Source organism: Eucalyptus grandis, chromosome 7 (assembly GCF_016545825.1).
Source record: "Eucalyptus grandis isolate ANBG69807.140 chromosome 7, ASM1654582v1, whole genome shotgun sequence".
In the NCBI taxonomy this organism is placed as follows: Eukaryota; Viridiplantae; Streptophyta; class Magnoliopsida; order Myrtales; family Myrtaceae; genus Eucalyptus; species Eucalyptus grandis.
This window is the reverse complement of record NC_052618.1, coordinates 44,350,697-44,366,030: the sequence shown is the minus strand read 5'-3', so window position 1 is coordinate 44,366,030 and position 15,334 is coordinate 44,350,697. Positions and strand designations below refer to the sequence as shown.

General features: G+C 36.9%; 1 protein-coding gene across 1 annotated transcript; it reads right to left on the bottom strand.

Annotated features, from left to right (window-relative positions):
- Window positions 1–9,425: 9,425 nt before the first annotated feature.
- Window positions 9,426–11,161, bottom strand: LOC104453637 (probable ascorbate-specific transmembrane electron transporter 1). The gene is made up of 4 exons (XM_010068249.3): window positions 10,768–11,161; window positions 10,466–10,514; window positions 9,990–10,189; window positions 9,426–9,895 (listed from the first exon to the last, which is right to left on the bottom strand). Exons 1-4 carry the CDS (start codon window positions 10,921–10,923, stop codon window positions 9,629–9,631), a joined length of 672 nt encoding a protein of 223 aa, XP_010066551.2. The 5' UTR covers window positions 10,924–11,161; the 3' UTR covers window positions 9,426–9,628.
- Window positions 11,162–15,334: the final 4,173 nt, after the last annotated feature.

Genomic DNA, 15,334 nt, shown 5'->3' with positions numbered 1-15,334 from the left:
TGTAATAAAAAGGCATGACAAGAAACTCTATGAATAGTATTCAAGTTTATCCTCTAATCCTAATACAGACAATCATCCTCACAAAGGAGCTTTTACTAAGTGTTAGGGGTGAAAGGTTGTCTTATTGAGTCAGTCATATAGAAGGTAATAGAAGAGAAGTTTTTGAGTTTTAGATCGTCACCATTACATATCAAGAACAATAGTCCAAATCAAGTGCATAAATCTCTTTACTTGATTACATATGTGTTTTTGGTTTTAGTCATGGAGAGCTTAGGTTGCGCTTTTGCGTCTAACATGTGATATCAAAGTAGCCATAGCGTAAAACTTGGACATATAGATTTTGCCATTTTTCGTGAATTTTTGTGCAGCAAAAATAAATTTTGATCACATAAATGGAACGAGCTCGTCAAGGCGAGCAAAACCATGGTCGGCGTGTCGCTGCATGACCACATGGGTGGTGACGTGCATCAAGCATGTGCCCTTACGTGCGGGTGTTACCTGTGCTTTGCACACACGATGCTAATGTCATCATGATGTCAGTGACTGGAGGCATGGGTTCGACTTGACTCATTGACCCCTAACATGACCTGATGACTTAACTCAATTGACTGTTGATCAACCCATTGACTCGCTTGACCTGGCTCTCCATTCAATCGATCGGATAGGATGTTGACTAGTCTAACCAATTAGATCGGACGTTGACTAGTCAGACCACTAGTTTAGATTGGTCCAAGCCAGCCTGCACGTGCGCTTCACACGCCATGCACTCTGGACGCACGTATGGGTGTGTCCAACCTCTGATTGTGGCGTTCTTGGAGTCCATGTGCTCGTATGAAGATGGTCTATACCGTGGTATATTTATTTTTTATGTTTGATAATTTTATAGATGTGAAAATACATATGGAACATTAAATATGCATATTTTTAGGGTATTTTTACTTATTTTTCTGTATTTTTCTATAATTTTAGAAATACAAGTGCAAGCTCACATGTATATCATTACATAAAAAAAAGTGTAGAGCATTGATTCATTGATTACATGTATAAGTTGAACATGTAATAATTTATGGAGTAATATAATTGGCATAACATATGATTTTAATGACAAATTACCCCTATCATCAGATTTAAAATCATATGTATAAGATAAATGTAAGACATAAAGTTTATATTCCTGGTGTGATTGCTAAAGTGACATACTTAATTGGGTTTGAGAAATATCGGTCTTGTATAATGATAAGATATCTTCTATCCTAATGCGTGGTCATACTCTCAAAGAATGTGGTATATTAGTTCATGGAGAGATACATGAACAACATATAATTGAGGAGTAACTGATACTAGTGGTTTATACACTTAAAGGTGATGAATTCACGAAAGTTGTAATATATTCTCATAACCATTGTCATGTGGAGAGTATACAATTATATGTCATGTATTCTACCCAAAGATAATTATGTGATAATATGTGTGACTCTTTGGATGTGTACTTTTACGTCTTCAAGTTATTTAGTATTCACATGATGCTAATTACATACATTGCTTGTTATTTTAGTTACCTTATCTATAATTAATAACTTAATAACCATTGAGGTTCTTAAAATTTTCTGTTTGGGAAAAGAACAATTGGGTTTGCCTGTTATCTAAGGGTGTCAATGGTTCGGTTCGGTTTGATTTTTTTGAAAAACCGAACCGAACCAAATCGTTAGAAAAAACTTCCGAATCGAACCGAATGAGACCCAAACCGAAATTTCAGTTTGGTTTGGTTCGGTTCGGTATTTCGGTTTTTGGCTTTCAGCTTTTGGTTTTCGGTTTTTTTTTTTTTTTTCGTTTTTTTTTTTTTTTTCTAGTTCAACTCAGAATAATCTAAATTCAATATGTTACTACACTTCAAGCTTAAAGGATTTTTCAATTTAGATCATATACTTCATTCCCTTTTTTAAGCATTGGCCAAGTAATTATATCCAATTTAAACAATTGCTTAACATAATCAATTGAGACTTGATTGAGACTTTTTTGAAATAGTGTGAGTGCCCTTGCAAAGAACCTACTTGGGAGATCATACACAACAATGGATTTCAAGAAAGAAATAGAAGAAAGTGAGAACATGGCATTTGAAAGTCGTGAAAAGTCATAATTTTGAGAAGATCGCAAAAAAAAAAAAAAATAGCGAAAAGTGAGCTTCACTTGGACACGTGGCAATTAACTAATGAACTAGAAGATTAGCTAAGAGGCACTACTAAAGCCTGCAAAATTTTAATGTACGCATTAGTATTATCATCATATAACCGATAGATTGGTTGGGGTAAATGCTCGCCTATTTATTAGTTGCAACTAAATATTCTAACAAGTTTAAGTTAATGAACTACCGTGTCATTTTTTTTTAACATGATATGATCTAAACACTTTTAAATAATATTAGGCTTCAAAGGACTTTCATTCCTAAAAGCTTTGCAACAAAGACCCATATGAAGAAAATAAAAAGATGAAATTGAGAAAATATGGAGCATAGAAAAGCTTTAGGGCATAAATATCCGCCAAGTTAACCCAAACTCAAAAATCAAACTCTTCAACACTTCATAGCCCCTCAACTCCCGAGTCTCCACTAGCAGCCTCTCATGGTCTCTCAATTGCAGTTCCCAATTCACGGTTTCAATCAAATTATCATTTGGTAAAAATAAAAGCTTAAGCTCCCAATCAACCAATGGCTGAAACGTTCAGTTTTGTTTCTACATTATAAAATTGGGGGAATACATTTCCACTAAAAACTAAACAAGCCGGGTAATTTATCTCCCAATCTCCAAGAGCTCTATCAACAAGATGAAATTGCAAAATGGCCCTCCAAACTTTTAAAGAGAGAATATAAAAAACGGAAAATTGACCAAATTCCTGAACCAGGTACAACTCTGTATTAAATTCACAATGAAAATGAAAATTGAAGTATTAATTGTAATATTGAAAGATATAAATATGGATAATTCTTACATCTAAGTTTGTCAATCATCACGAGAAATTGCTATTGAATTCAAGTCCATGGTTGTAGATGACAACTCTGCATTAAATTCACAATGAAAATGAGAATTGAAGTATCAATTGTAATATTGAAAGATATGAATATTCCATGGTTATTTTTTTCTCACCTGACTCGAAGTTTTCAAGTTCTTCTCAGTTCTCCTCGATTGACTATGAAAGTGGTGCGGATTGTAACCAATCTTGAGTACATATAAGAGCCTCTAGTATCATTGGGATCAAAGAACTACGAAATATATCAAGTACTCGACCTTCGGTGCTGACTCTGATGCTATAGTGGAGATAGGCACGACCAAAATATCTCGAGCAATGGAAAACAAGATAGGATATCTGGAAGAATGGACTTTCCACCAATTTAAGATATCAAAGGTGGAGCTATACCGTTCATATCCTTTTTCCAAATACTTATCTAATTCAGATTTTTCTTCCACATATTCTTGTCCCATTTGGCTAAGATACATTGCAGTCATAATGTCCGCACCAACCACAGGAGACATTGAAACTTTCACTGTCCTTGTCTCCTTTAATCTCATGTTGCTTTGGGGGCATGTACCAATGCGATATTACTCAAACAATAATATCAGAGATTTTGTCACTATATCACAAAATTTCTACCAAATTGCCTTAATACACTTGATTAATCATCCATTTCACATACTCCATCTTATGTCGAGGGTCAATGATACATGCAATGAGCCATGTTAAATTTAAGTTGTTCACATTGCCAAAATACTTATCGAATTTTATCTTCATTCTCTTGGTTGTTTCTTGCAAACTCCTATCCTCATTCCGACAATATCTATCAATCATTATATAAATCCCATAGACATCTTTTGCCACATCATTGCAAGTAACATAAGAAGAGCTCGATACTTTTAAAGTCGCATCATAGAACAACTTCAAGAAAGGAAGAAATCGACGGGCATAATCCCAATTATCATCAATAGGCAACCCTCTCACTTTGGAAAGCTCTTCAGCAAATCTTCTATCCTGAATATCTAATGAGATAAAAGCATTTCAAAACTTCAAAGCCACTTCCAACATCAGATATGTTGAATTCCATTGAATCTCCATATCCAAACATACAAGATTATTGTAATCAATATTTTCCAATAGAATGCATTCCTTAAACCGTTGCAATCTCGAAGGAGAAGATCTCACATAACGTACAACTGAGCGTATTCTAACAATGGAATCATCTATATCTTTCAAACCTTCTCTCACAATCAAACTGAAAATATGATCACAACATGTCATATGGAGTAACTTACCTGATAATATCAGAGCATTCCAAGAGTTAAGTCTTTTCTTTAAGTATTGAACTCCCGAGTCATTGGAGCTAGCATTATCAATAATGATAGAAAAAATCACTTTGATCCCCCAACTAGTTAAGTATTTCTCAACCCCTTTCCCTATAATCTCAATCGAATGTCCTGGGATTTGACAAAAATTCAAAATTTTCTTTTGCAACTTCCAATCAACGTCTACAAAGTGAGCAATAAGACATATGTAACTTAGATTTTGACATGAAATCCATGTGTTAGTCGTAAGACAAACCCTTGGAGAAGTATCGAAAAAATATTTTCTCAATTTGCTTCTTTCCTCTAGGTATAACTTATAATAGTCATCCCTTAATGTGTTTCTTGAAGGAATTAAAAACTTTGGATGGATTCTACTCATGAATTTGCGAAATTCCTCAAATTCCACAAACTTGAAGGGTAGTTCACCAATAATAAACATCGCCGCTAGATCTTTTCGACTAACATCTTGATCAAATTTCCAAGGACTAGCTGAAATAGAACTACCAACCCCAATAAATTCATTCAAGGCACTTTTTTGCCTTTTCTCCACGTTCGCATATGGATAATTTTTACATCTACCTAAATGATTATGCATCCCACTAGTCCTTTGAGTACTAAAACAACCAATAATAGCCCCACAATATAGACATTCGGCTTTATCTTGACTATTTTCTATCATTTTAAAGTGTTCCCATGCAACAGATATCTGCCTCCTTCTATTTATACCACTAGATTCACTCATTAAAGATTCATTTATTGTATATTTGGCTTTGCAAATGATGTTACTGCCTTGACATGGAGATCTACAAATGGCTTATCCTTAGTAGAAAGGAACCTCTATAGGTTCACAAATTTGAAAAGTTGTCTAAAGTAATCAATAAATTAGATTAAAAAAAGCCATGAGAATAAATATAAGACATTGAGCAACCATGTTCGAGAAGTAGAAGAGATTGAAAAAATTAGTTGGTGAAAGAGCGCTCTACATTTATAATTCTCAATTTAAGTATGCTCATATGTACCTTAAAGCCCTTTTCAGCCCTTCCACCGATAACAATTTCGCTAGTTGTATTGCCTTTTTAACGTTTGTTCTGTTAGAAAGACGATCAACGACATACATTCCCTCAACTTGAGAGGATTCCTAAAGGCTGTTCTCATATTCCTGCCAAAATAATGGAAAGAATGGGAGAAAAAAGAATGTTAGTCGAAGTAGTTCGGTTTTCTCCCTCTCCTACCATTTTGAAACAAGTAGAAGTCACCAAAGTCATTTGTAAACAATTGGAAGTCTTGAGAGCTTCTTCTTAGGGAGGCTATCACTTACCCTCCATGTCATATAGAAGATGATCGCAAGAATCAACCAGAATTAGCAGTTGAGGCTTCCGAGCTTGCACTAGATTTGATCCACTTAAACTTGACCTTATGCAAGAGAACAATAAGACTTTTTTAAATGTCTTATGAAGTAAAAGTTCATTTATTATTATTTTAAGCGATATAAACAATTATTTAAAAAAAATTAAATTAGTCATTTTCCAAAAAACAAATGACCTTGAATGTACAGATAAATCCTTCGATCATTCCCAAGAGACTCTCCCCACCAATCTCTAATTGCCAACACAAGAACAAACCCAAAAAACAAAATGTGGTGCCCTTTTATGGACAACCACTTAAATAGCGACATGTCATAAATTACTCTACTATATCTTGTAAACCATCTAATATATTTTAACAATAATTTCGGCGCCAACCAGGGCATTGGGGACACAGTAGCGGGTCCTAGGAATTTTGTATCTTTCGCAACTCCAAAACTTTCACACTGGTGAGGATGCCAACGGTAAACGCCAACACCGTCCGGCTTCGTTAGGAATTAGATCTGTTGGGATGGATGGATATACCCAGCACCAGGCTCGAAAGAAACCCATAAATAAATGCTCTGACTCCGTCCACGAGCTTGCATCACCCTCCAACCAACAACATTTAATGCGTAATCACGGACGTGTTCACGGGCCGAATCGGTTCGAGTCTCTGCTTTTGATACCGGACCCTATCCAAATATGAAAGGCATGCTTGCCATTGGAAATAACGTATTGAAGAAAAAGTACGTAACACTGTTTGTCATAATAAGAAGAATAATAACTCTAAGAAAGCGATAACAACTTAGGTCAATGAGCAACTATATGGAATGAATCTTCTTGACAAGCGAAGTGTGCACCAATGCAAACCAAATATAAACTAGCAAAATTACTATAAAAGTGTAACAAAATTAAATAGGATGTGAGGTATGTGGCTAACTGAATATTAAAGTGATTAGTTCCTATAAATAATGCTAAATAGTTTCATGAACTATGCATCCTAAGATATAATACCTTGAATTTGTTTGAGTTGGCACTACACAAATAGGACTCTGTCAAACACCTCTCGAAATCAATACACTTAGATAAAAATTGAAGAGAAGAGATATTTATTCATCTACTCTATACTCTATTTTCTCATATACTCCATATACTCTATCTTCCTTTTGGAATGAAGAATAATTTAATGCCATTTATGGAGTTCCAATGGATAACATGAATTCAAGAGATTCATGAACTTTGGACGCGTTTGGTTTGACTTTGAAAATGTGAATTAAAGAGACATGTCTTATTTTACAAGCTTTTGCCGATCCATTAATGCACTGTAATTACAACACATCGAACTTGAATTGAAAGAACAGTTTGGATTGGGTCGAGTTAGGTTATCGTTTTTTTATTATCTTTTAATTACTTTACTTTACCAAGTTTTATGCATTTGCAGTCTGCTTTTGTTAGAGGTGTGAGAACGGAAGAAAACATTTGGCCATTCGTCCCTGTCGGTCAGCCAAAAGAGCCAAATTCAGTCAAAAAGCATTAGGGAGGAGGGAAGCAGATACGAGGAAGTTTCCAACTCTATCTGGTTCTCGATGGGGCCAGGACGGGGACAGGGCCTTCAGAGGACGACAGACTTTTCAAACCCTGGGTTCACATTACCAAAGACCTGCGTTCAACGTGTGGAACCCTAAAGTTGGTTCGAGACAATTTAAGATGGCTACACAATTCTTAAAAAAAAAAACAATATCGACTTCAGGACCATTCGAGTTCATGAATTGAAACCGAAAAGTGAACCATCAGAAGCTCATTATATTATCTACTATTCAAATCGGAGAGGAGACCCGTCCATAACAATTCCAAAATTCTTTCTTACATTCCTTTATGTAATCATTACTTACAACGCGAATAGTGAGTACGAAAATAAATTTCACAAGCAGACTCCACCGTTGATTTGACGATTTTAAGCACTCGTTCTCTCACTAATTATGAGATATCATTCTTCTTGAGTTTGATTTATGATTGTATCACAAGTTGGTCGATCAAAACTATGTTCTTGAAAAAATCTCCCCATCTCCGGGGAAACTGGTGAAAGAATAATCACCTGGGATTTAAGTGAAAGGCCACCACGATACGCTGCTGTGCCAATTCCCGTTCATATGGCCGATTAATTGTGGTTGCGCCCCTTGGTTATGAAGAAAAGCAAGGGAGAACTACACCGGAAGTCCTATAACTTATTTAAAAAGTGCAATTAAATCACAAAATTTTCAAAAAGTGTAATTAAATTCCAAAACTTGTTAAATTTGTGTAATCAAGTTCTTCTCTTATATAACCAAAAACAGAAGTCCACTAAGGAAAAATGTTAATGTGTCCTTTTTATTATTTCATCTGTCCTACGTGGTGATGACTTGGCTAGAACATGAAACATAAGGCTAAAATGACGCCGTTTTGATCCAAGTTTTTTTTTTCATACAATTTTTAAAATTACATCAAAAAATAAAAAAAATTAATAACACAAAAACGAAAAATAAAGAAAAATAAAGGAAAACTTAGGCAAGGTTCTGCCACCCCACCATTGTCAGTAAGCGTTGGTGATGGTGGGGGGTGGGGGTGGTCAAGGGCTTGCAACCCTTACCTTGCATGCGTCTAGGGGTGATTGGTTTCCAATCCAATCCGATTCCACCCAATTTTGGGAACCAAGCACTAGACTGTTTGGTCTTAGGACTGAGAATCGAACTGGACCATCGATTTCAATCCAGTCTAATGGAATCGACAACCTTTTATTCCACTAAAGGGTGGTTATGCACAACAAGAGAGAGTAACAAATTTTAAGATATTGATAGAAGAAACGATGAGTGAAGGGTTATCGTGCCATAACTCATGGTACCATTGAACGAAATAGTATTTAGTTCATATTTTTCTAATTCTTTTGAAGACATAATAAATAAATAAAACCATTTTTAGTCGGTTTGGTCTGGTCCCTCTTAGAACCGTGAACCGAACCGCCTGGACACCGATTCCAATTTTAGGAACCGAGAATCAGATTGACACTCTTAAGAACCGAACCAGACCGGCCAATCCAGTCCGGTTCAGTCCGAACGGTTCCCGGCTTGAGTGGTTCATTTATACACCCCTACCCATGTCTTCCTTTATATATATATATATATTAAAGTTTATATTATTTTTTAATATAACTTAAATATAATTTGTATTGTATTAAAAAAATCAGATTTGGACCAATGTGATTTTGGCCATATTAACGCCACATGGGATATAAAAAGCCATTTGGCATTTTTCGCTAGTCAAGTTAGAAGAAATTATCGGAATAATTTGATTGAACAAATTTGACAAATTTTAAAACTTAATTGAACTTTTTGAAAAATTTTAAGATTCGATTATATTTAAATTTTAGGATATTTAGTGCACTCATCCTGAAAAGTAACTGAATAAGAAATGTTTACGAAAAGTAACTTAATAAGAAAATGTTTCCGACGCACCGAATGATTTCACGATGCACCTCGGCATTTTTTAATAAAAATACTTAAAAAGCATTCCAGGCGTCCGTCGTCGACACGATGACTTTGAAAAAGAAGCTATGAGTCGATGGCCGTCCCGTTGGAAGCGACTGAAAGCGCCATCCGATGTTTCCCTGAGCAGTTATTTCCGTTTCGAGACAGCATGCGAGAGAGGGTTTTCTCGAGAGAGAGAGACGTTTCGAAAGATCATTTTTTTCTGCTCCGGCCGACACTGACATCGCTTGAAAATCAAAAGGAACACCACTACATTAACAACACACCTAATTATATAGGCCAGCGTGGTATGGACAGTACACATTACTCCCTTCTTTTACACTAATCTAATAATCTTGAAAAATCCAAAAGCAAAAACCATCGCCCTAGAGCGTTCATTAGTATTACAACACGAATGGACATCATCGAAGCGCGACCCCGGTGAGACCAGTCACTGGAATCTGCTAGGAAGAACGACGGTGAGGCCGACGCTCAGGGCGAATAGGAAGATCAGCAGGCCGATGAAGTTCACGATGAGCGCCTCCTGCTGACCCGACTGGAGCTTCAGGAAGGTGAACTTCTCGACCAGGCCGGACTCGGCTGTGCAGATTGCGAGGAGGAAGACGGCAGATCCAAGGAAGACGTGCCACGGGATGAAGGAGGCTCTGGCGTAGCTTCTTGCTTTCGGGAACACGAAGGAGAAGAAGCCGAGCACCCACTGAAAAAGGAAAGAAAAACAGAGTCCCGACGGTCAGTGTTCCGATTAGCGTTTCTCCCGGTCGAAGACGAGACCGAGATCAATCGAGGATTACCTGCAGACCAAACAAGGAGATGGTGGTGATGCCGAGCCAGGAGTGCAAGGTGTACAGGTTGGCGATATGGAGCTCGTTATGGAACTTGAAGACTGCATAAACCCCCACGCTCCCGAGCACAAGAGCGATTAAGTGCAGAATAAGGTGGATCGTTTTCTGAGCTTCCCTCGTCGCCGGAATCGTCTTGTACACCATGATAGCTGCATCGACCATCGAAGTTCGTACTCTATTCCATTAAGAATCCAGGTATTTCGAAAAGACTAACGTACACGCTTTGTCGCGACGTGGGCCAACATAAGGTATCGGTGAGAGTAATTTAATGAATGATTGTAAGGAAATACGACAGGCGACTTGGCCAACCTCGTATCCACAAGATTAATATCCCGAAGAAATAAACATACAGATTTTCGCCCGAAAAAACGTTTGCGATTGCGAAAAGAAACCCCAAGATATCGAGTATAGGCGGTGGTCCTCACCTTCTCCACCGGCGAGAATTAACCCAAACACCATCAGGAGCGGATGCAGCTGCACAAAGAACAGAGCATACGAATGAGTCATCTGTACGGAATGAATTGAACAACACCAACTTCTATCTGAACAGAGAATTCTCGAATTTTTCCCCTTTTGCCCGGAAAGAATTCCATCTTCGGTTCGAGTTCATTTCAAAATAACTAATTTTTTATTCTATCAAGAGCGTTGGTTTATTGCTCCTAAACTCAGCCGACGCTTATACTATGACCGAAGCCTTCAGCAAAAGGAGTGGGAACCGCGGACTCACGTTGAAAATCTTGCTTTTGTTGGCGGACGACAGGGCCACGCCGTCCTGGAACTTGAGGAGCCAAACGAGGATCAGGGTCGCCACCGCCACGAGTAGCAGATGCGCCAACACCACCGCCGGAGTCGCGGACAGCTGGATGCTCTGTCTCTTCACCATGGCTGACCCTTTCGATCGAGAGAGAGAGAGAGAGAGAGAGAGAGAGAGAGAGAGAGAGAGATGGAGGGATTCTAGAGCGTTCAGAGGGAGGGAGACGGAGGATGTGACGATCACTAGTAGAAAGAGACTTCAAATAGGCGAGCGTTGCGCACACAAGTGTGCGATTATGATTCGAGGTCGAGAGGTAGGGAGAGCCTTGTGCGCTTCACTATGCGCAAAGGACGGAGCTTTATAGGAATCTCTCTTCGGTCTCGGATTTACACACCGGGTTTCGGAGGGCATCCACTTTGGATTTTACACCCGCGACGGCTTCAACCCATCTCAAGAGCCCTGTCGATTTTGAGGAGGGACCTCGACAGCGACCTCTTCGTCATCGAACATTGCGTGTTGTTGACGTCCAAATTAGCTAGGGATCTCCTAATATTCAAACGCGAAAGGTGAATTGAGAAACAACTTCATTTTCTGCACATGATGTCCCTGAAAAAAACGCATCTAGCTTTCTAAAGAAAGTTTTTATATTCTCTGTATTTTGTACGTCATTTTTTTACAATGTTTTTGAGTATATATATATATATATACACACACACACAAAGAAGAGAGTCAATCCTAATAATCCTCCTAATCAAGAGACAAACTAGGAAGTAGAGTGACTCGAATTCCTATATTATCTCTAATTGACAACTAATGCCACACTCCCCTCAAGTGGGTGAAAAGATATTTTTGATATCCAACTTGACAAGTGGGCTAGGAAAGGCCCTACTTGACACAGCCTTAGTAAGTATGTCCACCAATTGATCTTCAGACCTAATAAAAGGAAACCGAACCACCTTAACCTCTAAATTTTGCTTACCTCAATGTGCTGGTCCCATCATGCTGAACTAGATTGTGAGAAATATCAATTGCTGCTTTATTATCACAAAATAAACTCATTTCAGACTTTGGTGGGAAATCAAGTTCTGTCATCAACCTCTTAAGCCATAGTATCTCACACAACCCTTTAGCCACCCCTCAAAACTCCACCTTAGCACTAGACAATGCTCCTACCTTTTACTTCTTGCTCCTCCATGCAACCAAATTTCCTTCCATAAATGTAAAATACCCTAACGTAGACCTCCTATTCGAGATGCTACCTACCCAATCCGCATTTGTAAATCCTTCCACGTCAAGATAACCATCCTTCGCAAAGAACAAACCTTTTCCTAGAGCCAACTTCAAGTAGCGCAAAATTTGACTCACGATGCCTACATCAAATGCGATATCAGGGTGAGTATGTGACAAATAGATCAAGCTCCCTACTAACCTTTTATATCTATCCTTATTAGTTAGCACTTGATCCGAATACTCCCCAACTCTATAATTCTAAACTATAGGGATTTTAGCAAGCTTACACTCCAACCTTCCAACTTCGGCTAATAAGTCCAACACATATTTCCTTCGAGACAAAAAAAATTCCTCTTTTCGATCTAGTAACTTCAATGCCCAAGAAATACTTCAACCCTCCTAGATTATTCATTTCAAACTCATTTGCTTGCTTCTCTTAAAGTTTCGAAATCTCTTCATGATTATCTCCTTTCGATCTAGCCACTTCAATGACAGGAACCTCTTTGTCGTCGAACATTGTGTGTTGTTGATGTCAAGATTAGCTAACGATCTCCAAAGATTTAGATGCAAGGTGAATTGAGAAACAATTTCATCTTCTACACATGATGTCCTTGTGGCACATCATATTGAAAAGCTCATGAATCCTCCAACTTCCATCCAAACAATATGCTTTATCACCCTTTTAATATAATCTTGCGACACAAACACAAAAAAAGGAAAAAAAACCTGAAGACCATTTTTGTGTGTTCTTAATCTTTTCCATAGCTTTCTTCTTCTTTTTTTAGCCTAGAAATGAAAGTTTTCTAATTCAAATAAGTTTCCTATTTTGATTAGGATTCCTAATTTGAGAAGATTTTTTTCAAAAGATACTTCCTATTTTGAATAGTTTCCTAATTGAATTGGTTTTCTAGTTTGAGAAGATTTCCTAAAAAGATATATTCTATTTTGGATCCAAGAGTGTTGAAGGCAATTAAATTCTTGTAGTGAGAATATGTGTATAATTTCTTAGTGAAATTGAGAGATTATTTAGTGAGGAATTGTAGGAATAAACACTATGTGAGTTATTGAATGTAATTATTGCTTGAAAAACAGTGAAAGTGTTTGAGTGACTCGAGTATAGTTGTATGTTGTATCGTTTGATTTATAGTATAATTCATTATTACTTTGCCCATGAACATAGGTAATTATGACCGAATCACGTAAATCTAGTGTCCGATTCATTTTTTATTTTGTCTATTTCATTGTTCGATTGCTTACTTTCCACAACGATTGGTATCATAGCTAGATTTGGCTGAGTTCAAGCAAATTGATGGCGACAAAAGAAGGAAATGTGAGAATTGATGGATTTGATGGGAACTATTTTGGTTTCCGGAAGATGCAAATTAAGGATTATCTATATCAAATGAAACTACACTTGTCCTTGTTTAGGAAGAAACTAGAGATGATGAAACAAGTTGACTAGGTATTGCTAAATAGACAAACTTTAGGTGTTATTTGGCTAACGTTAGCTTGCAATGTTGCGTTTAACATCATGAAAGAGAACACCACTGCATTTTTTAAGAAAGCCTTATTAGATATGTATGAGAAATCCTCTACGACCAATAAGGTCTATTTGATGTGGTGTTTGTTTATCTTAAAGATCAATGAAGGCGTGTCAGTGACAAATTATATCAATGAATTCAATGTGAATGTTAGTCGATTAAGTTTCGTTGAGATTGACTTTGAAGATGACTCATGTGCTTTGATTCTATTATCATCATTGCTCGATAATTGGAATACTATGTTACCGCTATTAGCAATTCCTCTAGGACAACAAGCTGGACATTTGATGAGGTTTGTGATTTAATTTTGAGTGAGGACATCCATAGATGAGAATCTAGTGAACTTGTATATGCTACTTTAGTAGGTGAAATAGAGGAAAAACTAGTACACGTGTTAGCAGGACTAATATAAAAATAAATAGATGTAATCAATCGGTGGTGCTTTCTATTGGAGTTGTGTTAAGAGGGGGCATTTTAAAAGGAATTACCTTAAGTTGAAAAAGGAGAAAGATAAGAGAATTATAGTTAAGTCTACAGATGATGTTACAGCTGTAGCTAATGATAATTTGGATAATGCTAAATTTGTCTTGTTTATCACTAATTATTCACTATTTGATGGATGAATTATGAACTTTGGTTGTTTGTTTCATGTTACACCAAATAGAAACTGGTTTACAACTTATTAATGCATGGATAATAGTAAAGTGTAGTTGGAGAACAATGATGAGTATGATGTTGTAGGCGTTGGCAATGTTAGAATTAGAATATATGATGGTATTGTAATGACATTGACTGAACTGAGGCAAAAGAACTTAATTTCCTTGAATGCCAGAGATTTAGCTAGGTGCTAATATATTTCAAAATGTAGAATTTTGAAAAAATTTCAAAGTGCTTTAGTGATAATGAAAGGAGACAAGCATAGTGATCCATATGAGCTTCAAGGTAGGATAGTGACAGATTTCTCCATGAAGACGTCAGATGCATTTGCTTGAAAGTTTAAATTGTGGTATATGCGCTTGGGGCACATTGACGAGAGAAGCGTGAAGGTCTTAATTGAATTTTTTTGTTAATTGATTATGTAGTTAACAAATGCAGGAGTTATGATTTAGTTCAATGGCGAAAAGTGCAATTCAATATGACAATTAAAGATACCATGGAAATTATAGAGTTAAATCACTTGAATGTTAATAGGTTGTCGCAGTTTCCTTCAAGGAAGAGGGCTGGATTTATGCTAACAATTGTGGATGATTACTCGAGAAAGACATGGGTATTTGTGCATAGGCACAAGTTTGATACAATTGTTAGGATCAAGCGGTTAAGAGCTTTGATCGAAAAGAAAACTAATAAAATGATCAATTATGTGCGGACTAATAGTAGCATGGAGTTCTGTTGGAAGCTGTTAAATGAATTTTCCACTAAGAAAGGTATAGTGAGACACCACATTAGTGCTTATAAAGCACAACATGTTGTAGAGTTGATAAACAAAACATTACTAAAGACAACCCATAAAATATTCTCTAGTGTTGATATGGGTAGGAGACTCCTAATGGATGTATTTAATACAACGAACTATTTGATGAATAGATCCCCATTGACTGTGATTGGATGTCGGATTCCCGAAAAATTATGCTTAAGTAACATTGCTAATATTCTATTATTAGAATATTTGGTTGCCCATGTTATGTTCCAGTGAGTGGTGATAAGTTCGATAGAAGGGCAAGAAAGTGCATATTCCTAGGCTATGCACAAAGTGAGAGGAGCTATAAGTT

What these genes read in the sequence shown, in the direction of transcription:
- LOC104453637 (XM_010068249.3), bottom strand. Translation starts at nt 10,923, where the DNA reads ATGGTGAAGAGACAGAGCATCCAGCTGTCCGCGACTCCGGCGGTGGTG. An exon ending in ACAAAAGCAAGATTTTCAAC is followed by an intron (nt 10,515 to 10,767) that starts GTGAGTCCGCGG and finishes TTCTTTGTGCAG; the next exon opens with CTGCATCCGCTCCTGATGGT. An exon ending in TCTCCTTGTTTGGTCTGCAG is followed by an intron (nt 9,896 to 9,989) that starts GTAATCCTCGAT and finishes TTCCTTTTTCAG; the next exon opens with TGGGTGCTCGGCTTCTTCTC.